Source organism: Gracilinanus agilis, chromosome 6 (genome assembly GCF_016433145.1).
Source record: "Gracilinanus agilis isolate LMUSP501 chromosome 6, AgileGrace, whole genome shotgun sequence".
Classification (NCBI taxonomy): Eukaryota; Metazoa; Chordata; class Mammalia; order Didelphimorphia; family Didelphidae; genus Gracilinanus; species Gracilinanus agilis.
This window is the reverse complement of record NC_058135.1, coordinates 233,917,263-233,945,062: the sequence shown is the minus strand read 5'-3', so window position 1 is coordinate 233,945,062 and position 27,800 is coordinate 233,917,263. Positions and strand designations below refer to the sequence as shown.

At 39.6% G+C, this 27,800-nt stretch overlaps 1 protein-coding gene across 1 annotated transcript in view; it reads right to left on the bottom strand.

Annotated features, from left to right (window-relative positions):
* The window catches only part of SOX6 (SRY-box transcription factor 6), a 676,476-nt gene that overhangs the window by 341,242 nt on the left and 307,434 nt on the right, over positions 1 to 27,800 (bottom strand). Inside the window, exon 3 of the mRNA XM_044680896.1 lies at positions 25,650 to 25,890. Coding sequence (XP_044536831.1) covers positions 25,650 to 25,886 — 237 coding nt within the window. The 5' untranslated portion in view covers positions 25,887 to 25,890. The remainder of the gene's footprint in view (positions 1 to 25,649; positions 25,891 to 27,800) is intronic.

Here is a 27,800-nt window from a genome sequence, read left to right as displayed (position 1 = left end):
TGATACCATGTTTCACACATTCATGGCAGGTAGGCACAATCCCCAAAACAGAACCTCCAAAACAGGCATGATTCCAACCCCCCAGTGACTGACTCAGTTATCCCCTTAAACTCGGGTGGTAAGAGACACCCCCTTCTATCAAAACCAAGCGCAGTATGCAAGAAAAAATGCTAGATTTAGAACCAGAGAGCTTGAGTCTGAGTAAGTCCTAGTTGTGCCAATTCCAAAGTGTAAGACTTTAGGTATGTCACTTAACTTTGCTCTCAGTTTCCATATCTGTAAAATAGAGATAACAATTCTTGCATTGTCTACCTCCTCAGCCTATTGTAAGAAAATGTAGAGCCCTAAAAGTTTACATAAATGTGAGTTCCTGAGAAGCAGCAGGGCATAAAGGCAGGAAGACATGGGTTTAATTTGCTATGGGACACCAAGCAAGTCACTTGACTTCTCTCAGTGGGCTCAGGGTCCATCTCTCTAAGATTAGAATGGATGGACGGAATGAGTGAATGAGAGAGAGAGAGAGAGAAGAAGTTATAACTGATAGCTGATATGTGACTACCACAGAGTGCTAGGCTGATTCTCCCCTTTCCTCTAGATCAGTGATGGGCAAACTACAGCCATCGGGCCAGATGTGGCCCTCTGAAATGTTCGTATGGCCACACGACATTATTCCTAATCTGATGAATACAATGAGTAGGATATAATACAATGAAACTTCAAAAGAATTGCCTTAGAAACAGATTGACAGATGAGCATTTCCTTTCCTTTCACCTCCTCTTTAAAAAGTTTGCCCATCACTGCGTCTAGATGATACTTTAATAAAAGAGAATTCAGGAACTAGAGGAAAGGATATCTTTCCTTCCCTTTGGGTCTAAGGTATAAGCATTCAAAGACATTTTGGTCTACAATAAATTTCCGAACTGAAAGCTGACTCAGGTTAATAATAATCATTTGAACAAATATAGTTTTTGTAAAAATAACTTTATTTTAAGACAGAGCTGCAAAGAAAGTATCATCATGCATTGGTAAAAGAAGTTTCCTCATTTGGAAGTTCTCTGTATAAAGGAAATCATAGGTCTATTATCTATCCTGATGTGTTACAAGGAATTTACTTGATATCAGTAGGGGTAAATGGTCAATGGTGCCTGATAGTTATTAAATCATATTCCAGTTTAAACGTTAGTACTTCTCATAGAGGGGAAAAACTATTTTCATATTTGTTCTGTGTTTGGGGCTTAGTTTTGTTAGAAGCAGTGGCTGTCTTTGTAGCATTATTAGAATCAGTGTCAGCAGCAGGTTTTACAAACTGGGCTATGATTTCATTTTGCTTAGAGATCGTTTCAGTTAACTGAGTAATAAAATCTTCAAGATACACTAGTATGGTTTCAATTTATCAATTTTTAGTTGTTTCTTCTTCCTAGTTAACAATTCACTAACTATGATATATAGTTGGTAACCCTGGACCAATCCTGATAGTAAAACAAATCCAAAAAATGGTAATAATTGTAAAATATCCAACACAGTGAGATGTAACATCCCACTAAGGGCAATCTTGGCAATGGTAGTTGCTGGAGGTATGATGAAATCTCTTCTTGAATTATTTGAGCCATAGTCTCGAGTACCATGGTTATTGTTTGCTTTTTGCCTATTACTGACTGCTAATTTAAAAGATTTTGGGTTATTCAAAATCCTTGTGACTCGCCAAGCTGTTATGAGTAAACAATACCGTATAGGAGGTTGATAAAGCTGTTATGGGGTAAATATTATTGGTGGAGGTCAATGAAAGTTGCTGAGAGCAGTTTGGTAAACCAGCAGCACTATTTATTACAGAGGAGAAGTTTAGATAGGAGTAGGAGGTAGGAAAATAGGAAAATATATCTTATAATTCTAATCCTATACTAAAAAATCTAAATAAAAATATCTAAATAACCCCCCCCCAAACCTAACTGCTTTCTTTGCAGTGTCTTCTTGCCTGACAGAGCAGGCCTCCTTAAACTTACTCTCAACTATCTAAAATAATATTTAAGCTATATTAATAAAATCTTCTTCAACCTCCTTAACCAAGTAACAGAAATTCAAACTATCAGTGGTGGAAACTGTCTGTCACAGTGACACAGACAGTCCTCCTGCACCTTTCAGTTCTGAGGAGATAAGCCCTTCTCCCTCAAGGTACTGCGAGGGAAAAACCCCTCAGAAATCACTCTTTCTCAGATTGGTATTAGTATTTCCCAAACTCTCAAAAGTAACTGTCAGATCTTCACGACTGAGAGAATGACACCAAACAGCAAACCCAGAACTGCTGCTCTCTGAGACGCCAGAGCAAAATGGCCCCTCTTAACTGAAAAATCTGTCCTTTTCCCAACTGCTCTTAGAGACAGCGTGAACTTGAAAATAATTCTGCTCTTAAAGAAACAGAGTGATATTACTTAACTTCCTCTAACCTAGAAACTTTGCTCCTAAGGAGACAGAGTGAAAATTAAATAAATTCCTTATAACAGATGTTAAGTTAAAAGTTATTGATATCTTTTGTTTTTATATCTATTTGTAAAATTCTTTGCAAACCTTAAAATGCTATATAAATGCTACCTGATCTTGGATGAGTCACTTGGCCACAGCTTGCCTCATCATCATCATCATCATCATCATCATCATCATCATCACTGTTTCTTGATATATCATATTACTGCTACCCTAAAATGGGACTTTCTTTAAACAAAGAAAAGTAGCTAAGCAAAAATATCTAGTTAAGTGATTATATTTGAGAATATCTGAAAGTTCCAGCCTTAGTGGTTTTCCATCTGGTCTCTTTGCTGAGATGAATGTGGTAGGTTTCATGTTCTATTTTCCAGGACTAATATTAGTTAATGCCCATCCATGCCATTTTAAATGGCAAGGCATTTTCATGTTATGTTTAGGAAATCAAAGAACACTGAACTAAAGTAAAAATTAAATAATTAAATTTAAAAATTAAATAAAGGGCTGGCTCAATCTCACCTAAAGAAGCAGAAACATGTAAATCACACTTGCTAGAAAAGCCCAAAGTTCGATTATTAGTCATTCCCAACCCAAGACTCACAAATTGCATAAGGAAAGCCAGTGCTAGCTCAAAGAGCTAACAATTGGCACTAGGTAACATTGACCAACAACTCAAACATCAGGGGGTCATGATCGGGATGGCACATCATTATTGAGGGCATTTGACTGAAAGAATATGGTTTCTCAAATGGAAAACCACCAGACCCAGTCACAAAATGTGGCCACAATGTCATCACAATCAGCTGGCATAGTAAAAGTAGCTAAAGTCTCTTAAATCCACCCAAAAATCCACCCAGACTCCTTAAGTGAGGGGTGGGGAGAGAAAATCATAATTCTTGGCCCTTTTCTACCTTCTCAATCATAATGAACACCAGACCTTACAGTGCAATGGCTGATGGAAATGTTATCTATTAAGATGTATGGGTAAACTTATTTTGTTTGTTTTTATTTTTGAAGGAGAACAATGTCTGAGACTTCAACTAAAATGAAGAGATAAAAGCCAAGATTACTTGCTAACTATCTTCATAATAAGGGCTGTTGACCTGTGGAGCATAAGATCAGATGTTGTCAAAAGCTCTCATAAGGATACTGACTCCCTCACTTCTCCTCCCTCTCCTTCTTCCTGCATATAGGCAGCAGTTAAAAGTGAAGAGAGTTCAGGCCTCTTGCCCATTTTTTCCCAAAATTTAAACTTATACAGAATCTATAATTGATTTTATTTGGAGGACAAAGAGCAAAAGAGCTAAAAGAGACTACTTCATGGCAGAACAATGTGGTACTGGTTACGTGGGAGGCTTTCTCTGTGTGTCTGGGTACCCCCAGCTGTGTGCATAAGTTGTGTTTTATTACTAAAATTAATCTATTTACAAAGTGCTTTAGGGTTGCAAAACTCCTTACAAATATTGTCTCATTTTATCTTCACAACAACACTTAAAAGTGAATATTGTTATCAGCATTTTACAAATGAGGAAACTGAGGCAAGCTGTGGCCAAGTGACTCATCCAAGATCAAACAATTAATAAGTATCCAGGAAATTTGAATTCAAGTTTTCCTGAGCCAAAATCCAGTGCTCTATCTACTGAACCAGATAACTGCATGTATCACAGGGTTAGTGACATACTTGACAATGCCTTCTTGTGTCAAAGATCCTAAAATCCATTAGTTAGTGGTCACAGGGACATGACAGTGGGAAAGATGGGAGAATTTCCATTAGATCCTTAATAAAATAAACTTCTTTCTTTCTCTTGTAACCCAGGTCTTCCTAGAGATATAGTAGCCATTTACAGTCTCAATCGCAATATTGATCAGGATCAGGAGGGAAGCTTGAATTTACTTTGTTTTTCCCAAACTGCCTGAGCCAGTCCACCCCTCTGTTCCTTGGGGTTCACCATATTAGATTCAGACTTAGTGTCTGAGCAGCTGTAGCCCTTGCAGATCAGAACCCCCAAATTCAAGTGAGTCACCAGTGTTGGCCTTCCCTAGTAGCAGGGATAACAAGCCACAAATACTTATTGTTTCATGTATTGATTGATTCTGATGCAATGATACAACAACTATAACAAGGCATGTACCTCATAAGGATGGATTGTATCACATCTTGGTCAATGAAAAGTTTAAGACATATCTCCAAAGAGAGACAATGCAGTGAGCATGTCTTAACTCTGAAATATGGAAATAATTGCAAGAATTTTCATTATGGAAAAAGACAAAGCTCATTGAGGTAAGAGAGAACATAAGGGAGATTATCTCTCTTCTTCTAAACTCTCTTGTGAAATGACAATGGTAATGACATGGCCTCTGTATTAAATGGCTGAGGATGTAGCTAGTGCAAAGGGAAAGCACAGGTGGCCCTGTTTGACAGTCTTCATTTGGTTGTAGAGACTTGGATCCTAAATCTGTTTTCCAGCTTTATCTAACCCTGACTCTCCACTCCCACCCCACTCAATCCCCCATTCTTCAAATCTGACTTCAAATTCTTCAAGTCATCAATAAGAGTTGAGTTTAGAAAGCAAAAGTCTTCAGACCATTCATATTTCACACTCATCTCAGATCCAAACTGGAGTCCAGGCTGAGTTAGGAAGAAAGTTCCAGAAGAATGTTTCTCTCAGAAATCAGGGGGATCTGATTACATTCAAATTATGTATGTAAAATGTAGGTAAAGAAGTCAAGAAAATGCTTCCTTCAAATCAATTCAATTCACCATTTTCTTCAGTACCCTAAGGATCCATGATTTCATCAGCATGAGTATTGCTTCCACCCAAATAGATCATAGTATCTATGTATCTGTTTCTCCATGTCTCTCTCTGTCTCTCTGTGTGTGTCTCTGTCTCTCTGTGTGTGTGTCTCTCTCTCTCTCTCTTTCTCTGTATATGTATGTCTTTTGCTCTGTATCTGACTCTCTCTGTCTCCCTCTATGTGTTTGTCTATTGCTCTTTCTCCATGTCTTAGTAGGTGATTTAATGAGTTGCCTTCCAAGGTTGGAAAAATTTTTTCCTCAGTAGCCAATTTCCTGGTAGTCCCTTCTGAACTTGGCAGTTCTGTCTGTCAATCACTAAATCTGCTCTCAAAAGTTTTTCGACTTATACTTTGCCATGGCAAGACCCTGGAGAAGTCACTGGGGAAGGCAAGCAAATACATGGTAGTACAAACAGAAATCCTATCAAACACAAACCAGAAATTCAAGAGAAACAACTATATGCAGTTCAGTGTTTCTTAGCATTTGATGTGATACCAAGAATTAGAAATTAAAAATAAAATTCTAACTGTTTGTCTCTACCTCACTGATCATGAATAATGTCTAAAAAGCTCACCATTAGCCTGACAAAGGCTTGTAGCATCCCTTTCTGCTTGAGATCAATGATACTGTGCTATGTTCCTTCCTCACTCATGTTGTTCTTCCTGTGTGAAACAGCTTCCCTCCTCAGAAGCTATGCAAACCCAAGTCCACCTTTCCAAGAAGCCTTCCATGACTCCTCAAATCCTCATTCAGCCTTTCTGACTTTATAAAGTTGCATATTGTTCACAGTTATTTCATATGCACATGTGTCTATATCTTGACTCTCTACTCATTTCCTTCAAGTCAGAGACCATGTTATATATACACTTAGGTAACTAGGTGGTACAATCATTAGAGCTTTGGGCCTAGAGACAGGAAGATCTGAGTTCAAATCCAGCTTCAGATATTTCCTACTTATGACCCTGGGCAAATCACTTAACCCCTGCCTCAGTTTCTTCATCTGTAAAATGAGGATAATAAATGCCACCTACCTCCCAGGATTGCTGAATCAAATGAGATAATATAAAAAGCATTTTACAAGCCTTAAAGTTCTATATAAATGTTAGCTCGTTATTATTACCCTCAGATGGAGCTGAGCATGAGTACACAATAAAACCTCCTGATTGATGGATTACCAAACTAAACAACCAGCCACCAAACACGTTGAGAACTAACTGTCAGTCCACAGAAAGAAGAACAGGGAACAAATTAAATGACTCTTTCACCAAGAGAAGTCCAGCTATCACCGTAAGGAAGAGGAATTTACTAGAGAGAGCAACAGTCTGAACAAAAGACTAAGGGAAAACCCAAGATTCATCTTTGTAAGGGAAAACGCAGGAGGTAGTAGTAGCAGCAAAATTCTGTAGAGAAGCAAAAATTCAAACAGGGCCAAATGGACCTCCTTCAGGGCAAGATGATTGACCTGTCTTATACAAACATCAAATTTGCTCAGTTTTAATCACATACTAGCTGTTAGGACAGGCCCAGAAGGCAGCATGGGCTCTATCATAGTCTTAGAAGTCACTAGAGGTGACAGCAAGGTGGCTTAGTGGATGGAAACCCAGGAGGTCCTAGGTTTGAATTTGGCCTTAGACACATCCTAGTCATGTAACCCTGGGCAAGTCACTTAACCCCCATCATCTAGCCCTTATCACTCTTCTGCTTTGGAACCAATACTTAGTATTGATTCTAAGATGGCAGGTAGGGGTTTTAAAAAAAGGTCACTGGAGGAAAAGTGTCTACTAGGAAACATTGCAGATATGACAGAGATGTCCCCGCATTCTGCTTCTCTGGGACCCCTCAGAGATCTTTCTAGGGAAGGAATGCTACCCTCACAAAAGGCATTTTCTGACTCTTCATCAATTCGATGATGAAAACACCAGGAGACAACTTCTAAGAGCCCTTTCCTGCTCAGTTGTTAGCACTCCCTCCCTCCTGAAATGGCTTTGTATTAATTTGTGTTTTATGTGATATGACCTTACTTGTATACCTGGTGTGTTACCCCAATAGATCACCTGCTCCTTAAGGGGACTCTTGCTTTTGTTTTTTATTCCTAGCACCTAGGACAGGTGCTGGCACTAGTAGACACTTACAAAAAGTTCATTCAGTTAAATTGAATGGCCCTCTGTACTTCCATAGAGAAATACTCCCATAGTCAGTCAATAGCAAGTCAAGTTTAAAATGAAGTAAATTTTAGACCCACTCTGAATATGAAGGCATCCCTTCTCCTTATTCAAACTTGTAGAAAAGTATTTTTAGATCCTAAACATGACCTCCATGACTAGGGTGGCTCCTCTCTTCTTTCCTTTCTCCCTTCCCTTCCTTCTTCCTTCTCTTCTAAGTAAAGATAATTTTTGGAGTGAAGGGAGGAACTAAGAGCTGGGGAGAAGAATCAAAAGAGGCCTCGTGTGGTGGATGGTATTTGAGGTGAGCTTTAAAGAAGGCTGAGGATACAAAGAGGAGGAGAAAGAGGAAGGAAATGAACAGGGAGGCTATTCTAGGTATGAGGGAACAGCCTAAGCAAGGAGGCCAATGAAATAATAAGATGGAAGAATAGCTAACAGAATAACATAGGAGGCAAAATGTGAAATAAGCCTGGAAAAAGCAAGCCACAGTCTGATTGTGAAGAGTTTTAAATACCAAACTGAGGAGCTTGTATTGTAAGCAATAAGGAACCACTAAAATGGGGCTTTTTAACTTTTTTTTTTCTCTCACGAACCTCTCTGACAATCTTGTGAAGCCTATGAATTACAACCAAGGCTTTTGCAGAAGTCACTTATTTGTTATGTATATTCTATGTCTTACTAGATGGAAATTTGCTGGCTGCAAATAAGCTTTTGCTCAGTTCCTAGCCTTCTTGTCAATGTTTTTCACTAATTGCAGAAGTTGTAAAAACTTTTTTTTCTGTCTATTTCCTTATTAAACAGTATTTGTTCCTACCAATGGGGAAGTATATCTATACATGATCTATATGCATTATAAATTAAGAGTATTTAAAAGAACTGGAGTTCTCAACTACTATAAATATTTTTCTAAAAATAACACTAAGGAAAAATAATGTTTTTAAATGCATAATATGAAAGATGTAAGATTACAAAGAAAATCAATGGTTAGTAAGGATGAATGTATATGTTTTACCATTCAAGTACATGGAGCCCCTGAAATCTATCTACAGACCCCTTATGAGTCTGCAGACTCTTCGGATCAAGTAGGTGAGTAACTTTAGAATACAGAGAATGACAATATACACAGAATATAGACAGTGAAAGCAGAGAATTCCCAATACAAAGATGAGAAATGCTGGGTAAGGGCCCCAGGCACTGGAGCCTACTAGAGGGCTTCCCCCATATAAGGAAGTTAGAAATCATAGTATAGTGGCCCTTTTACTCCTTGGAGGAGCCACAGCCTGCCTCTAAAACTTAGGGAACTATTCCTTGGAACTGATGAGGTGAAGTCCAATACACAGGACTGATTGTTATCCACTTGATCTGAACCCCATCCGTAAGTAAGCAAGGTGATACTATGCTTCTATAATTTTTCATTTCATTTGCCTCTGAGAGGTGAAGGAGACCTAATAGTCCAGTGATGGCAAACCTATGGCATGGGTACCAAAGATGGCACACAGAGTGCTTTCTATAAAGCATTCGGCAGCCCCCTCAGAGTTCCTTACTAGAAAGGCAGAGGGACTTGGGCAGAACTGATTCCCTCTTCCTCTCCACCATACCTGACATTTTTTCACATCACCCACAGCTCTGCCCAGAAGCCCAATGGGAGTACACAGGGAGTGAGGTGGGTGGCTCACAAGCAGCAGAGCTGGAGGGGAGCAGAGCACTCAGTCCACTCCCCTCCCCTCTCTACACTTGCTGAGGACATTCCTCACGTCACTGGCCCCTCCACCTGGCAGCCCAATGGAAGCCCTTTCTCCTTCCCCTGTGTAAGGGGGGAGGGAGAGATAAGAGCAAGGAGGGGGACAAAGGGGGAGGTGCCCAGCACAGCACTCCATCTGAGGGTTGGGGTAGGGGCAGGACCCAGTACTCCATCTCTAAAAGGTTTGCCATCACTCTAATAGTCCATTGTAGTACAACTTGCATTTTGCCAGCCAATTCCACATTCTACAAAATGCATCCATCAAATCTTTACTTGAAGACCTTCACTTGAAGAACTCACTGAGTCTCAAGGCATAGTGTGATATTTTCAAAGTGCTATATTTGTTAGGAAATGCTTCTTTTTATTAAACCAAAATTTGCCTTTCTGTAATTTCCACCAATAGCTCCCAGTTCCAACCTCTAAGACTTAACAGAAAGGTATGTAATCTTCTATTACTCTTGAAAGACAAAAATATTTGCAAATCTTCCCTAAGAAAGTTTCTAACCCTAACCCAGACAGTGAGAAAAATATATATATGTACACATATATATATATATATATATATATATATATATATATATATACATGGAGTCCCAGGATAAAAATAAAAAAAATAAAAACATATATATACATATATACATATATCATTGCTGAGTGACTGAAAGAGAAGAAAGGGGATAGCTTAATTTCAGATCCAACATCCATTGAGAATTTCCTGCTATCAAGGACGCTTAACTTTGTAACCTACTAGAAAGAAGTCTCTAACACATATGTAATCTTCTTTCTCAGAGGCGAAAGTAACTGTTTTGTATTTGCCTGAGATGGTTTACTTTGGCAAAAAGCCTATATGAATATAAAATACTGGATTTGCTTCAAACTGACAAAAGATTCTTCCTGGTAGATGTATTGTTTTCCAATCACAAAACTGAAGTATGTGATTTCTTCTCCATCTTATTCAAACCAGCCTTTAGTAGAAAAGACAAGGTCTATAAGTACCTTTCTTACAATTGAAACAGCGTGACCCCACTTACCCAATTTTACCAACTTTATTATAAAAAGTTCCTAGTCAAATCAGTGTATGTGACTCTTCTTCCAGAGAGATTTCTCCTCCCTACAAATACCAAAGATAAAACTGGTCCTTTCTCACTTGGCTGGCCTGGCTAGATTCGAATGTCAGCTTTTTGCTGTTATAAGGAAAGAGATTTTTTTTAAAAGATTTTTTTTAAAAAGTTGGTCAAAAATGTTTCACCACAAAGGAAAGGAAATATTATTAGATCAAAAATAGCACAGTAGTCACACTGACATATAAAGATGGGAAATAGGAAAGTACAATAAATGTGTGTTTGTCCCTGCACTTACTTGAGCCATTAGTCAGTTAGCAAAAAGCAGTATTATTAAGTACTTACTATGTGCTAAGTGCTGGAGGCACAAAGAAAAGCAAAAGATAGTCCCTGTCCTCAAGGAGCTCACAGTCTAGTGGAGGAGACAACATGCAAATAATTATGTCCAAACTATATGCTGGACAATTATGTCCAAAGCTACATATAATAGGATAAATTGGAGACAATCAACAGAACTCTAGAACTGAGAGGTTGAGAATGTCTTCCTGCAGAAGGTGGATTCCTAGCTGGGACTTAAAGGAAGTCTAAGAAGTAGAGATGAGGAGAGAAAGCCCTCTAGGCATGTGGCTTTTCTAATCCTTTTGAAAAGGCAGATGGTAGTATTTCATGAGGATGTCTTTGGAAATCTTGACTCCATCCCTGGAACTACTCTGTACTCTGATTGGCCAGATTTGGCCTTACTTTGCCCAGATTTAAGCCTTCATTTCCCTCTACCCATGCCACCACCATCACTCCTCTATATTTTCAGCTCCCTTTTATGTATTGGCTCCCCCTCCTTGAGGACAGGCACTATCTAGATTACTTGTATGGACATCCCTAGAGATAACACAATGCCTCCCAAAGTGTTCTATCAATCTAGAACTATGCCCTACTTCATGTTAATATCAACAGATTATAATGTTGTATGAGCTTAATCAAATCACTTCATACCTCTGGATTTGCCTCAGTTTCATCAACTGTAAAATGCCATCATTCCTCAGGAAATTCCTCAGGGAATTTCATTTTAAGATAATCATTTATTGAATATAGCCATAAAAAAATATTACTTTTATTCATCAAGCTAAAGAACTAAAGCTTAACTTTTTACATTAAATGTTCCTTTAAAATATAAATAGACTGGACGCAATAGTGCCTATAGTCTCTGCTACTGGGGAAACTGAGGCTGGTAGTGAGAACTTGAATTCAGGAGTTCTGAGCTACAGTAGAACTAAGGTTGTTTGGGTGCTCACACTGAGTCTAGCATCAATATAGCAAGACTTCAAGGGCAGAGGGCCACCAGGCTACCTAAGAAGAAAAGAATTAGCCTCTGGAGCACATCAAAACTTGTGTGTCAGTGAACAATAAGATCAGGGCTCTGTGAGGTCATGGCACATACACTGGGAGAATTAGGGAGACCCAGTATCAAAAATAAGAACTTAAAAACAAATTTAAAAACCATAAAAGCCACAATGACAAAAACTGTTTCATCAAAGACTGTGCCTGGGCATACTTGGCACACCCACCCCTTATATATAGCTACCTATTGCATTCCCCCTCAAAATGAGGAGGACCAGAGCAGAATCTTGTATTAGATAGGGTATGCCATCCGCCTCTCACAGAATGTGATCATAAGTAAGTCTCAAGACCCCTCAGGCAACTCTCAATGACTATATAATTTGTTGATGAGTTGCCAAGCTGTATTACTGGAAAGTATTTCCACATCTAGAGTTCCAGCTATCTCCCCCTCCCCTCCCTTTTACACAAACCCCCTCCAAATCTCTGTAGCTACTTGGACCTAGACATTTATCTCTCAGTTGATCATAAACATACTGAATGAGCTGCCTATTCAACATCCAATAATTCTCAACAAATGTTCATTGTTACTACTATGTACAAAGAACTGGAACTAGATTGAAATAGCCAGAGCCAGCTGACACAGATCATCAAAATGGCTAAAACTCTGCAGGTTCAACTAGTTGAATGTCTCATTTCAGCCACACATATGGAAATTAATATCTGAAGGGGGAGGGATTTGCCCAAGGTCACACAGTAAGTTAGTAGTAGAATAAGCACTGCCAGGGTCCTTACTCTTTCCACTATGCTGCACCTTCTCTAAGGAAGAGTTTATTTGAAGACAACCTATTTCAACTAACCCAATATAGCCAATTTCAAGTCACAGAGAAGAATGTTAAAGGCATAAGGGAAGGGATCAGTCAAGAGCCCAAATCCTTCCTCTGCTATGAGGGTTCCTCTTGCCCTAGGGTCCACTCTTTCCATCTCTTCCTCTTGCCCACCTAAGTCGTTTCAGTCTATCTACCAGTTGTGTTATAACAATGACTGTGCCTAGCCAAGGCACCTAATGTGTTTTAATTCCAGACACACCCTTCCCTCTCCAATCTTGACATGAAACACTCACAGATCTTACTAAGGCTTGCCAAAGTCCTGTGATGCAATTTAAGCTGGCAGAACAGGCAAGCTCTTTATCAATAATGTGTTTGAGTAGCTGGAAAGGGCACCTCTCTGAATGCAGGCCACTTGCCTTGGGTCTTCAGGGCCACCCAGAGAAGGTTCACAATCCTTCCTCTTTTCTGCATCTTGTTTCTCTTCATCCTTGCACAAGAATAACATTTGCAAGAGGTTTTGTACTGCTTCGGATAGGATTAAATGACAATGATGAGTTTAATTAGAAAGCCTTTTTCCAGTAAATTTTAAATTACTTTTCTTATTGCTCTGATCTAAATCCACATAGATCCTAGTTTAAAGCAATAGTAAATTATTCCTTTTGTGTGTTTGCTTAAAAAATAGAAAAGGAAGAAAAGTGAGTAGGAAAATAGAATGCAATTGATGCAAAGAAATGGGGGGAAGGAATCTAAGTCTGACATCCTTTCCTCACCTCTCATGCCTGGTGAGTTCACTGTTCAGGCACACTGAAAGGTAACACAAAATGCTGGCAAATCTAGAGACTTTTGGCCATTGATCTCTCTAACTTTCAAATGTCTGGTAGGACAGTCACCCTTGTTCTTATGCACATTATTCTCCATGAAATTATCTAGGGAGTTCCCTTAACCCTAAAATTTACAGCTAAAAAAATTCAGAAAGACAAATCCACAGTCATATGAGACAAGATCGGGGCATTGTAAAAGATAAAAAGCACAAGCTATACTAGGAAACTATTAGAGGAAAGACATACCAGGATTCAAAGTCAAGAGACAGAAATCAGAAAGAGAGACAGAGGTTGGGGGTGGGAGGTGGAGAAAAGAGAAGGAGAGAGTGATAGGGAGAGAGGGAGGGAGAGAGAGAACGAGCATATATGGGCTATATTTTAACACTGAGTTTAAGAGCAATAACCCACTTCAGTGATAGTTTACATCTGCTTGTCCTAGGCTATCCCAGTAATCAGGAAGAAATAAGAAACTAGAACTAGAAACTAGGAAAAAACTAGAACTAATTTTTTAAAGCCATAGATGCAAAGAGTTGTCATAAAAAAAACATGATAGCTGATCTTTCTTCCTCAAGGTAAACGAAACTCTCTCTAAGGCATTCTGTCTATACCTCCAATCGAACTCATCCTTGAGAAAGTTGTGTCTTACTTAAGAATGGGTTTATTCAGGGCCTGGAAGTATGTTAGTGCTTAAAACCAGATCTGAGTTATCCTATGATGAAAGCAAATGTTTATAGAATCATTTGCAATCACATTATTAAATAAGATTTCCTATTTTCCAGGGCACTAATGAAATAGGGACAAATGAAACACATAAATGTTCATTTCTCATTTCCACCTGATTGTAAAAGTTTATTAGCAAAGGTTTCTAATATATACTTTGGAATTCAGAATATGACTTACCCTGGGATATTAATGGAACTCAATTTGTATTGCCTTTAGAAGGAAAAAAAAAGCTAGTAGGGTCGTGGGAATGTGGTAATACCAAAATAATACTAACAAGGCTAATGTGATAAAGAATAACTGCCTTCCCCCTCACCCCCACCAGCCTTTAAAGCTGTGTTAACACAAGGAATAATAGGCTGAAGTTTTTCTTCTTTAAAAAGGTTACATTTATCTTGGAAAGCAGGAAAAACTTTTGCAGGCTGAAGACAATCAAACAGTAGGATAATTTGCATATCAAGGTAATTAAGGCACATTCATTAGAGTCGTTCAAGCAAGATTAGATATGTTCATGGAAGAAACAGAGGAGGGTCTCTCCTGCTTGATGCAGGTGGCTTGACTCAATAATCAGAGAGGGCCCTTTCAACCTGATCATCTGGGACTCTCTGAGTGAATGATGGAAGGTTCATTATGTTAAAGTTACCTTTATTACAAACAGCCCCTTTCATGCCAGAAATGGAAAGGGGTTTTTAGGTGGCAAACAGTCTCAATTCTGTTCCTCAAAGCAACATGCTGCCTTCTTCTCCTAAAACTGCTTTTCTCTCCACTTCTGATCTGACACCCCAGAAATAACTAGAAGGGAACTTGGAACATAAGACGATGGAATGTTAGGGTGGGAAGGGGCCTTAGATAGCTAAAGCATATAATGCATTAGCTCTAAAGCTAAAAAGAACCTTAGATATAATCTAATTCAGTCCCTCCTTTTTACAGATGAGAAAAATGAAGCTGATGAAGATAAGTGACATGTCTAGGGTCACATAGATAGTAAGCAGTAGAACTTTATTCAAAGCCAGGTTCTCTGACTCCAAATTTGAACTCCAGTGTCCTAACTCCCAATGCAAATCCTCTTCGCAGGTTCTTTACCTGGGATCCACAGACAGAAGGTCTCAGTGAGCTGAGGGTAGGATGAATAGATGCATCTTTATTTTCACTAACCTCCAACTAAAGTTTATCACTTTGTCATCAACAGATATCACAGATATTTTCATATCTGATCGTTGTAGCTATCTCGAAGTATCATTTAGCTTTGTCATTACTTCTAAATTACTGTGGTTATTTCATTGTTGCTAGATCACATGGGATCTCACAATCTTTCTGACAACAGAGTGTCATTTGATATAATTGGCATCCTTTGTAATCCAACAATATTTTATGCATTTAAAAATTATTTTGAGGGGGCAGCTGGGTAGCTCAGTGGATTGAGAGCCAGGCCTAGAGACAGGAGGTCCTAGGTTCAAATCCGGCCTCAGACACTTCCCAGCTGTGTGACCCTGGGCAAGTCACTTGACCCCCATTGCCTACCCTTACCAATCTTCCACGTATAAGTTAATACACAGAAGTTAAGGGTTTAAAATTAAAAAAAATTATTTTGAGAATTGGCCAAAAGCTTCACCAGTCATAGCCAAAGGAGTAAAATCTATAACATAAAGGAGCACTAGAGCCGACCACCTCTCCTTAGATTTGAATCTGTTTCTTGAGTAGCCTATACAAACTGTTTTGATAAAATAACACCTTTTACAGACCTCCTTACAGAGAAAAGTTTAAGCCTGTGTCACTTTTACTCTTCAATAATTATATGACACTCCCTCACCAAAATAATGTCAAGGAGCCTGCATTTCACTACATTACTGGGAAGCATCCTTTGTTACTTTGCATGACCAGCAACCTTGTTGTTAGAGGAAATGAGTAAAGAATACATATATTCATCAAAATGACTTAAGCCTTGAGATTTTTTTAATGGGGTGAATTGGGGATAGTTTAGTTTTACTAGGTACAATGGATTCTCTCCTGTCAAGTCCTGGTGCCATCATTGTGGCATTGTGAAAGGCCAGGACTAAGAAGCAGAAATTATATAGAGCTAACAATTCAGGTAACTTGGAATCCAATTCTGGAACTTCCAAGGACTGTATGACCTTAGATGAGTCTTTTCAGCTCTCTAGCCTTTGGCTTTCTCTGCAAAATGAGGAGAGGCTGTACTAGATGGTGCCAAAGGTCTCTTTTAACTGTAAAAAGTTTACAATGTGATGAATCACACGCAACTATGCATTTCTAAATAATTAGAGAAAAGTGACCCTTCTTAAAAGTGCTGGAAACCCCATCTATCACAAGGCAAACTTTGGCCTTGTAGCAGTGACTGCAGAAGGACAGTGGGCAAAAGCAGAGGTCAGCAAAGCCAGTATCACTCATGTGTTCTGCAAGCAGTAAGTATACCAGCAGCACTAGGGAGAATGAAAGAGAAACAAGACATTTATGAGACATAAAGGTATCACATAAAACCAGAGCAAATGAGAAGAATATTGGCCGAATCCCAGCATAGATAATCCTTATAAACATGCAGGAATGTTGTAGGCTGTAAGTGAATGTCAGTAATATAGTACATTAAGAGATTCACGTTACATTCAGTGCTCTGCTAGCCCCAGCCACTGGATCTTATACAGCCTAGACGATTAAAATAAAAACAAACCTGGCATCTCATCTCCCCTGTCTCCTTGAAGACATTTTGTGTACACAATTTTATTACTCTGAACAAAGATACTAGAGTCTGATTTTCCTTGAGCTGTCAAAGTACAAAAGAAATGCAAAAAGTCCTTGTACAGATCTAGCAAAGGGCTGGATTTTATCTTTTGGCAGGTGCTCAATATGCAGCCCACATAATCACATGTTAATGACTGGAGTGTGTTAATCACCATGCATACCTGATTCCTCCTTGCCCAAGAAGAAAAAAACAAAAAAACAAAAAAAAAGCCAAACTCTCTGAGAGTGTATCCTCAATATCCCGGAAAGGAAGAGAAAGAGGAAGGAAACTTTTCTCTAAATACCTTGGTGAAAACTGACCTGCTTGTTAGGCTAGCTGTGAAAGCTACAGGTGGAATTTATTATCTACTTTCAAAGAACAGTGAGTTGTGGACAATAGAGATCAGCAGCTTCATGTATAATCCTCTATTTCTGTTCTGGTTGGAATACTGAAGATGTGAAATTTGTCTGTGAAGTTCAGAATAAAAACATAAACCAAACCAAAAGAGTAAAAAATCAATTACAAAGTAAATAAAGAAAAGTGACCCATTTATGTGAAATGAATGGCAGAGTCTGGCACAATAATGATCAGAAAGGGTACCTGGGTGGGTGGGTGAGAGTGAAGGCTTTCCTGTTCCATTAAAAAAAAATTGCATTTGCATTTTTTTTTAAGACACCTTCCTAGATTTGGGGACTTTTTAGAACAGCCATAAGCTAACCACGTGAAAATACATGAGATTAATTTATGGGCACTAAACAACTTTAATTGGCTCTTTAGTTTACACAAATACACTATCTTGCTGGTTGTCATGCAAATAAAAAAATGCTTTTTCCATTGATTTCAAATGTAAATAAATTGCTGTCACCTCAATTGCTAAACAAGATCCAAAACAGAAGCTGCCATGTGCTAGTAACAATTTAAAGCTTTAGGCAGGGGTGGGAGGGTGGCGTGTCTGTATGTGTGTGCAGACTGAAACCAAAAGCAACAAACTCTCTTTGCTTACTTCGGGGAGATGGCTGCCCCACCTCGGATAGACAAACACTCCTCTTATTTCCACCTCTAACCCTAGCCTTGAGCCAGATACCCTCCAGCTTTCCTTTTTTTTTTTTTTTAAACCTTCCACATCTACTTGGAGGAAAAATGCTTCGGAGAAGAAACGTAATCCCTCAGCCCTTTGCATGTCTGAAACTCACCTGGTCTCTGGATTCTCGCCAGTGCCACGAAGGACCAATCAGGTGCCTTGAAAAATGAACCTGGGTGGAGATTCAAATGAACTTTGGATGGTTCCTGGGCTCAGATGCGGACCATCACAAGCCTTCTCTCCACGTGCCCCCGCCTAACAGGAATTCATTCGGTCTGAGCTGTTTCACTGCAACTCCACAGGTAGAATCCCCAGAAATGGGAAAGAAAGCAACTGTACTTGGGGGTTAAGGAAATGGCTAAAACTTGCTAAGAACTGGCAACAGGTCGAGCCTTTCGACTCTTTAAAAGGCTAACGAGATTAAAAATCTTGTTAAAGGCTGCCACAAAGTAAGGCATGGCTGAAAAAGATTTAATCCCTACTGAAAATCCTTGGACTGTGTTATCATGGAGTGACAAGAGTCCGGTTCCGGGAAACAGTGCAGAATCCACTCCAGGCTTTTTAGGACTCTGTCAAGTGAACTGTATGAAACAGTTAGGAGTTGATTAGCAACTTGACTGGACTGAGTAGGAGGGGCAGAGAGTAGATACTGTTTGCAAGCAGAGAAGCATTGTTCCTGACAGTCCTTAATTAATTAGGTATGTCAACACTCTTGCTTTTGCTGGCTTTCCATTGCAACAAAAGGGCATTACTGGCACCATTAATGTATGGTGCAAAAATGTGGTTAGACTAAGAGAAGACAAAATTTAGCCATGGAAGTTCAACCCTCTTCATGCTGGAGCTGAGATACTCTGAGGTTTGGGGGCACGGAGTGGGTAAATGTTGACTAGGCTGGGCTTAAATACTATTGCAAAAGAATGTAAGCTCTCTGAAGGCAGGGAATATTTCTTTTGACTCTGTGTCCAGGGATCCAAGTGCCTGGTGGGATGCATTGGGTGGTGCATAGGTGCTTGATTCATGCTTATTAAAATGAATTATTGATGAATTATTGAATTAAAATGATAGTCTCCCTATATCACCGAGGTTGGCCACTTAAGAGAGTAGATGAATTTAATAGAATTTATTAATTTGGTTCACAAACATTAGTACAAGGGCTTTAAAACATATCTCACTGTTTCTCAGCAATACTTGCTGCTATAGATGCTCTGTTTACCATGGCTTTGATTCTCTCGTCTCATACCTTCCTTTAAATGTTCTTCCAATAACTAAAACTCAACATGTTTATAGGAAAGCTCTCCATCTTCATTCCATCTACCACACACATACACACACACACACACACACACACACACACACATAATTATTATCCCTTCCCAACTTTCCCCATCCAAGTAAATGACTCTATTACCCACCAGCAACCTTGGAGTTATCCAATTCTCCTCCTTCCCCTTCTCTCCTGTTCCAACCAAAAGAACCTACTGAATCTTTTTGCTTTGTCTCCCTTTCTTTTAATTCTCCCAACCTTCATGTTATTTCAGGCCCCTAAGACCTCATTCCAATAGAGTTCTTGATTTTTAAAAGTGCCCTTCTCTCAAAGACATCCTTCACACAGCAACCTACAAGACTAGTCTTCTTAAAATGTCTTTTTTCTATCATGTCACTCCCCTGATCTAGAAATGACCAAAAAAAAAAAGTGATTCCATCTCTGATCTACTTTATCATAACTTCTCAGATTAACCTTCTGCAAACTCCAAAAATCACTTCCTCCCTTCTCCGTTACTTCATTTCCAGCCATTACAGCAGCAATTGATTTGCAGGTAGCTCTGCTTTCCTCCCCTTCTCTCTACTGATTCTCATCCCTTTTCTCCTTCAAAAACTCTAGGAAACCCTCCATGACTGACTCAGCTTGACTATTCAGTCCCATCCTTGCCATCCACTCACCACTTGATATGTTTTCATGGTAGAGTACACCTATTTGCATTAACAGACATTATTGCTCTGAATAAGTGTTCCTCAGTTGTTGCTTTCAGCATTTTTCTATTTCCCCAGCTAGATGACAAGAGCATCTCTGACAAAAAGTTGCATTTTCTTTTTCCTTTTGATCAAGGGCATCTAAATATAAAGGTTTGTTCCTAGCAAGAATTCAGTGGATATTGCTGCCTAAGAAGCTTGTCAATGAATAATTTGTATTGTAAGACTCCACTGAGAGAGACAGACTGTGGGAGGTCTGGGTAAAGCTAGGATGAGAACATGGCTAGATCCAGAGAGGAGATAGATACAGAGTGGGTAAGGTCCTACTTCCAAAACTTCTCCAACACATGAAGGCACCAGCAAGCTCAATCGAACAACTAAAAATTCTAGGTTCCAACAGGATAACTGGGGACAAAAGCAGAATTAGACTTATGTTTGAGTTTCAAATGGTATTTTTCCCTATGCCTTTGCTGATAAGAACTTCAGGTTTGTTTCCTCAATTCAATTCAACTAATATTAATTAAGCATCTATTTTTCTGCTTGTTGAAAACTTTTCTCTAAGGCAGTGATGGGCAAACTTTTTAAAAGAGGGGACCAAAGGAAAGGAAATGCTCATCTGTCAGACTGTTTCTAAAGCAACTCTTTCGAAGTTTCATCATATTGTACTCTACTCCTATTCGTCAGATTAGGAATAATGTCACACTGTAGGATAGAACATTTCAGGGGGCTGCATCTGGCCTGAGGGCTGTAGTTTGCCCATCACTGCGCAAGGTGGTGGGCTACAGGTACAGAATGAGGCATTTGTTTTTCATAAAATGAATGCAGTTAAGGAATGTAGCTAAGACATCAACAACCTTTCTCTATCCCTCTTACTCTGAAATCCTTCCCTCTCTTGATTTCCTATTTTTCCTGTATGTAGCTTCTTTGTATCTCCATTGTTAACATAGGAGCCAGCACATAGTAGATGCTTAGTAAATGTTTGTTGACCAGCAGACCGATAGAATGTTGCCTCGGACCCTTTCTACCTATGTAACCCTCAGCAACCTTAGTCTTAGTTGCCTTACCTTGTTGTAAAATAGAAGACTATAATAGCATCTGCTTCACAGAGTTGTTGGCAGGATATAATGAGATCATGTGTAAATTGTTTTGCAGACCTTAAAGTACTGTACAAGTGCTAGCTATTATTATTATAAATAGTTCTTTATTATAATAGTGGCTGCTATAAAGGAAAAGGAGGGGAAATAACAGCAATATTGTTTGGGTTTTTTCAAATCTGTGCTGTCTCAACTTTGGGAACAACTTCCTAAAAAAGAGACTTTATTATAATATTATCAATGTTATTGTTGGTCTCTTTCCTTTCCAACAGGTAATTTTATAGGCTTTTAGCATTTCAAGCTAGAAGAAACCTTCCTTTTCCTCTAGTCTAACCCATTTCGCAGAGGAGGAAACTGAAGACGGAGAGCTGTCATAACTAGTGTAAATTAATGAGCACAACCTAGAAGTGACCCAGAACTCCTTCTGTGACATCATCACACTATCTTTCTTTCACATCAGATCTGCCTTCTAATTGGAAGGAAGGAAGGACAGATAGAAAAAGAGAGAGAGGGGGGGGGAGAGAGAGAGAGAGAGAGAGAGAGAGAGAGAGAGAGAGAGAGGGAGAGAGACACAGAGAGAGGGGGAGAGAGACACAGAGAGAGGGGGAGAGAGACACAGAGAGAGAGACACAGAGAGACAGAGAGAGGAAGGCGGAGCGGAGAGACAGAGACAGAGAGAGAGAGAGAAAGAGAGAGTTTGCTTCTGCATTTTAAAAAGGTATTAAAAAAAAACAAAATTCTTCCTGAGTATAAAATATAACAGAATAATGGTGCCTGCTCTTCCAGCTGCCTGTGAGGGTAGGGAATGACACAAGGCATACAACAGTAATAACAATAGCATTACCCAAACTGCCTATCACTTTGTAAAAATGCTCCTCCTTCCATACCATTATTTGACATGAGCTAATCTGGAGTCAAGAATTTTAACTCTTCCAGAAGGATCCTATCCATCCTATCCCACCTTTACAACACTTCACTTCAGTTATTAACCAGAATTAGATTAAATGCCTACCCGAAGTTTTATTTGGCTCTAACCTTGCCCTCCCTGAAAAACAGCCTATTTGCAGCTTTTTGACCAGTCTCTGAAACTTATTGTTCTCTCTTCCCTGTACAGTATAGTGAAGCTGGCTGGTGATCCGATGCCTGCAATTTAAGTCATTGCAGGTCTGACGTTGCACTGGTTACACATTGCTGCATCTATCAAATGAAACGGGAGCACAAAGGGAATCTCCAAATGCAGCTGCTATTTCCCATTTGTTAAATCCTTTTATTACACCATATAAGTACACAGCTGGGAAATACTATAGAGTGGAAGTTAAGACAAAATATTTTGGCTTCCAGACATTCAGAATTCACAAAGGCCCCAGTGGAAAGCAATGCTTGATATCAAAAGGGAGGGAAAGTTTGAAAACATTTCTAGCCAATATGCCTTTTTGGTGGTTACGTATAATGTACTTATAGCTTTAAAAAAGTCTATATTACTATAAAATTTGTTTGATAAAAATTTGGGTAATAGCTGATCACTTAGGTCCTTTATCCAAAATTTCAAATCACAAAACATTGGCATTTCCCAAGTCTTCAGAAAAATGATCAAAGCAGGAACCATTCCGTGCCAAAACAGAAATGATGCACTCTAAGTTAGGGAAACACGTTTTGACTATGAGAAATAGTCAAATTCTTATTACAAAAATATAACTTTATCTTTTTTCTATCTCAATTCTGCTTGGAACTTTTGTAGAATTTCTTTTTCTTTCAACACTTGACTTCTTGACAATAAAACTAGTGACCTTACTATCCTGCCTTCTAGAAGTTGCCTTCCTGAAAAAAGAAGGATTCATGAGAAGTCAACCAAACAAGACTCAGGTTCAGAATATACCCCACCGGGGAGCATGTCTATAACCTTTTATCAATATTATCATTTATTACTCATTGATTATTCAATAGCCACTAGCTCCATGGGCCTCTGCTGGTTTTTAGACTTTCTCCTCTCTTTTTCTTCCTTCCTTTCTTTTTTTTCAAGGTAGAGAGGAAAGAGCACTGGATTTAGAGTGAGGTGACCTATGTCTTCTAAGAACTAAAAGCTAGCATTCATATTGCTCTCTAAAGTCTGCAATGCACTTTCCATTTGCTATATTATTCAATAGTTACAGCAACCTTATAAGGTAGGGGCTACTGTTATCCCCATTTTATAGATGAGGAAATTGAGGCAGGTTGAGGTTAAGTGACTTACCCAGGTCACAAAGGGAGTAAGTATCTGAGGCTGGATTTGAATCCAAGATTCACCAATTCCAAGCCCAGAATTCTATCCACTGCTCCATCTAATTGCCTTATTCATACTACCTGTATGATTTTGGCTAATCACTTCTCTGGGCCTCAATTCCATCATTTATAAAATGACAGAATTGGACTAATGATCTCTAAAATCCCTTTCAGGCTCTAAAGTGTGCAGTCCCTCTGCTTTCCCTTCCAGCTCCCTCCCTCACCCTCTGCCTCCCAACCCTATCTCTCTTCCAGTGGAATGTTTCTGTCATTGAGCCAAAGCAATGTGGAACCTAAGGGAGAAAGAGGCCCCAGTGTGGTAGTTCTACCTCTCCAAAACAATTTGAGGTAAACCATCAGAACCTGTTGATATGTATAAACCACCTTTAGGGCTTGGGCTCAACCTCTGTGACTTCATATTTCGTTAGCTCTCAAGGCAGAAGAAGTGGAAAGAGCCTTGAGACAAACACAGGTAAGAAATCAATAGAGGTTGGTGTGTTTTGAAATGAAGTCTCCCCGGGGAAACTGGGTGTTTCAGTGGATTGAGAATCAGGCCCAGAGACGGAAGGTCCTGGGTTCAAATGTGACCTCAGACTTGCTATCTGTGTGACCCTGGGTAAGTCGCTTGCCCCCCATTGCCTGGTCCTTATCACTCTTCTGCCTTGGAACCAATACACAGCACTGATTCTAAGATGGAAGGTAAGGGTTTAAAAAAAAAAAAAAGGGAACAAAGTCTCCCCTAAATTGGATGTGTAAGTGACATTTAGAACTCATCTGAATTCTTCCTGCTTTAGACATTCTGAGAAAGGTAAGGGGAAAAGAACATTAGTGACTGGAACTTTCCCTTTTCTCTCTTGTTTTGTGGGTTCCTGGTGAACCAGTCATCAAATTTTCAATTAAGCACAATGACTAAAAAAGCTTCTGCCTGAGCCTTGATCAGTGAGATTCCTGACATGTTCATCGGCCTTTCCCTTCTCCCCACCCTTAATAATGATACTTGACATTTTATAGAACTTTCACATTATATTACACGATATTATTATCTCCATTTTACAGATGAACAAACTGAGACCCCAAGAAGCTAAATTGTTGCCAATGCCACTATGGTATTTCTTCCAAGAAACTGCCTAACCTTTGTAGAATTATGCATCCTCTGCTTTCCAATGATAGGCCTGACCATGAAGAATGTCTGCCTCTGGGTGTATCTTTTGAGGTGTTTTCTATTCACTTTAAGACTTCAGCTCTGCCCAGAAAAGATCTATTCCCCCATCTGTAAAATGAAGATATCACTAATCCTACTCCTGGCTGGTTGTGCCACAGCCCTGGGTGTGTCAGCAGCTAACTCATGTCTATAAAAATATGTGAAGATGTGAGCCATGTGATTCCCAAACTTATTAAACGCAGGTGCTTTATCATTAAATAGAACCATTTCATTTGACTCTAGAGGCATGGCCAAAAAAAAAAAAAAGGTGGTGAGATTACGGCCCAGTGGACAGAACAATGGCTGGCCTTGGCCTCAAGAGACCTGCACTGGACGACTCTGGACTGGAATGCCCCCTCCGAAAAAGACCAGGGATACTGTCACGAGGAATTCCATGTACCTCCCAGGGCCTCGGCTTCCTGGTGCATAATAATGCTTGTACTATCTTCCTCCTCAGAGTTGCCATGAAAAAAGTGTCTTGTAAACCTTAAAGCATCATACAAAAGCAAGTTATTATTACAGTACTGGGAGGAAACCGAGGTTTTCAAAATTATTCCTAAAAAGGAAAGTCTGAATTCCCCACTCCTAAAAAATAAAGCCCCAAAAATAAAGAATGGGAACCCCAATGGCTCATCTAAGGAAGGATCCCGAGGCATCCGTCGGTTCCAAATATTTAAAAAAAGAGAATCTTTTAGATTTCAATGTGGCAATGACTTTGTTTCCCCATATTAATTAATGGCGTCTATTTGGCTAGTTGGAGCTGGTGTTTAACCTCAGAAAGGCCGGCTGATCTATGGCATGAATCTGCAGTTGTTTCTGCCTCGGGCAAAACTCCTTGCAGCCTGATGGAGCGATCCTCAGGAGCTTTCTGTGTCTTTTTTTAAATGAATGCCCAGGTACATGTGCTAGAAATGCTTCCTTATAAATCAAATGCGACCCAGGAAGAGGATGATGAATATCTGCATCTCCTCACTGAAGATCTATTCCCCACATGACCTCATTCCCATACATATGATTACTTAATGAGATTCTACGCCATGAATCCGCGGGCACACTCCACGGGACCATTACTTAGACGGGGATCTTCCCGGAGTCTAGCTACCTCCGTGCGTGGAGGGAGCCGAGCGTGCCCTTCAGACCTGGCGAGAAGCTGTTGACAGGTCAACCTGGCCCCGCACATCAGTTAAATATCAAACCAGCCGCCTGTCAAACATTGTCTGGTCCCTGCCATTCAGCTGCTTTGTTAATGGCTAAGAGCACGGGGCCGGAGCAGGAGCCGCCGAGAATGGCCCGCGTGGCTAACTTTTCCTTCAGAGACTCTCGGGGCGCGCTCGACTTGAGGAGGAGCTTCCTCGATGCGGACTTACCATTCGGTGCTGGGCTGAGATTACGCTGTCCCAGTCAGCATCCTGTTGAATGGTGGTGACGAGAGTTGGTAGCTCCTCAGAGTGAGGTTTGTTGTGCATGATAGGGTGAAGAGGCAGGTGGGAGGTCACGTGCTGGTCGCTGCCCTCTTCCTTTTCCCGAGCGGACAAATCCTGGGTCATCGCTTCCTCTCCATCAGCTGCACAGGCAAATGGAGAGGCGGCTTGCTTGGAAGACATTCTTCTGCGGAAGGAAAAAGGCGGTATATAGGTCAACCCGAACTACTGGAGTCGAAGAGAAGAGCCTTCCACCAGCTCTAAACCAACTTGGGTTCTAAAGACCCTCAAGAGGGGCAGCTGGGTAGCTCAGTGGATTGAGAGTCAGGCCTAAAGATGGGAGGTCCTGGGTTCAAATCGGGCCTCAGACACGTCCCACCTGTGTGACCCTGGGCAAGTCACTTGACCCTCATTACCACTCTTCCACCTAGGAGCCAATACACAGAAGTTAAGGGGAAGGAAGGAAGGAAGGAAGGAAGGAAGGAAGGAAGGAAGGAAGGAAGGCAGGCAGGCCAGCCCGCCCTCAAGAGGCCCATGGATAGAACTCGGGGAAGACTGAATACTTAAATGGAGGAAAAAATACATCATTATTTCAATAGAATTGGTTCTCATAGTCATCTTATGTATTTTATTTTAGGTATTTAAAGATATCTGAGAAGGGGTCCACTTGTAATTCCAGTGACTGGAACAAAGTAGGTACTTAATAAATATAATGATTGATGGATAGCCTAACTCTATATTTAAAAGTAACTTCTCTAATGGACATGAACTCAGGAGAGAATAGGTGTTGCCATTCAAGTCAAAGCAAGAAGATTTGGGGGGCAGCTGGGTAGTTCAGTGGATTGAGAGCCAAGCCTAGAGACAGGAGATCCTAAGTTCAAATCTGGTCTCAGCCACTTCCCAGCTGTGTGACCCTGGGCAAGTCACTTGACCCCCATTGCCCACCCTTACCAATCTTCCACCTATGAGACAATACACCGAAGTACAAGGGTTTAAAAAAAAAAAAAAGCAAGATGATTTTAATAAGCATAAACTGTGCAAAGCACTGATGTAGGAGGCACTGAAGATACAAAAACAAAAATGAAATAGTCCACAACCCTCCAGGAGTTTAGAGTTTCTGCTACTTTATGACCTTGAGCAAGTTATTTCACTTCTTTTTTCATCTGTCCTCCAAAACAAATGACTGCATATTCATTCCTACACAGGCCCCAATAGAAATAATATATAAATATAAATATAAATATAAATAAATATAGTTTCCTCATCTGTAAAATGTTAGCATTGGACTAAGTCTGGCCTCCAAGGTCCCCTCCAGATCTAAAGCTCTTATATAATCTGAACATTCTATGAGGGGGATGGATGTGTTATATGTCTATATAGAATTATAAAATCTCCATCTTTTCCTTGAATAACTACTGAATTTTCATCAAAATTCTTCATATATTTTTCTTCTCTCCCAGTCTCAACCACCCCACAAACAGGATTTTAAGGAACAGTTCTGGAGTCTACACCTCTCTTTCCTTGGGTCCAAATTAGTCATCTGTGAGCATGATTGGAAGAATCCAAAGGCCTAAATTCCTTCAATAGCCTTTATAAGAACCAAATTATAATCACAGAGGAAGAAAGTCAATGCAGGGCCCTTAGAAAATTTAGCCAGGGAAGTAAATAATTTACTATGGAAGTCCTAAGCAAATCAGATTCTTGAGTTCTGATTTAGTTTGTGCATTCTATTAATGAGTTCTGTGCTTAATGCTTTTTGAAGCCAATCTGATTCTTTTCCAAAGATTTCCAAGATATTTACATGTCAACTGCTATAAAAGTTTAAGTGGCATATTGATTGATTGGCTGATAATGTGTGATTAGTCTTAAGGCAATTTTGTACCATTTGAGTTGAGTGCCTGAAATAATTATATTTCCATTTTATATTAGAGAGTACAAAGCATTTTCAAGAATCCAGTGAAATGAGAATGGTAAAATGACTGCAGTGAATAATATTTTTTTAATCTGTCCTCCAAAACAAATGACTACATATTCATTCAAACGTATGCCCCAAAATAAATGTATTGACAACTCTTATCTGAAACCATTTGAGGAGTC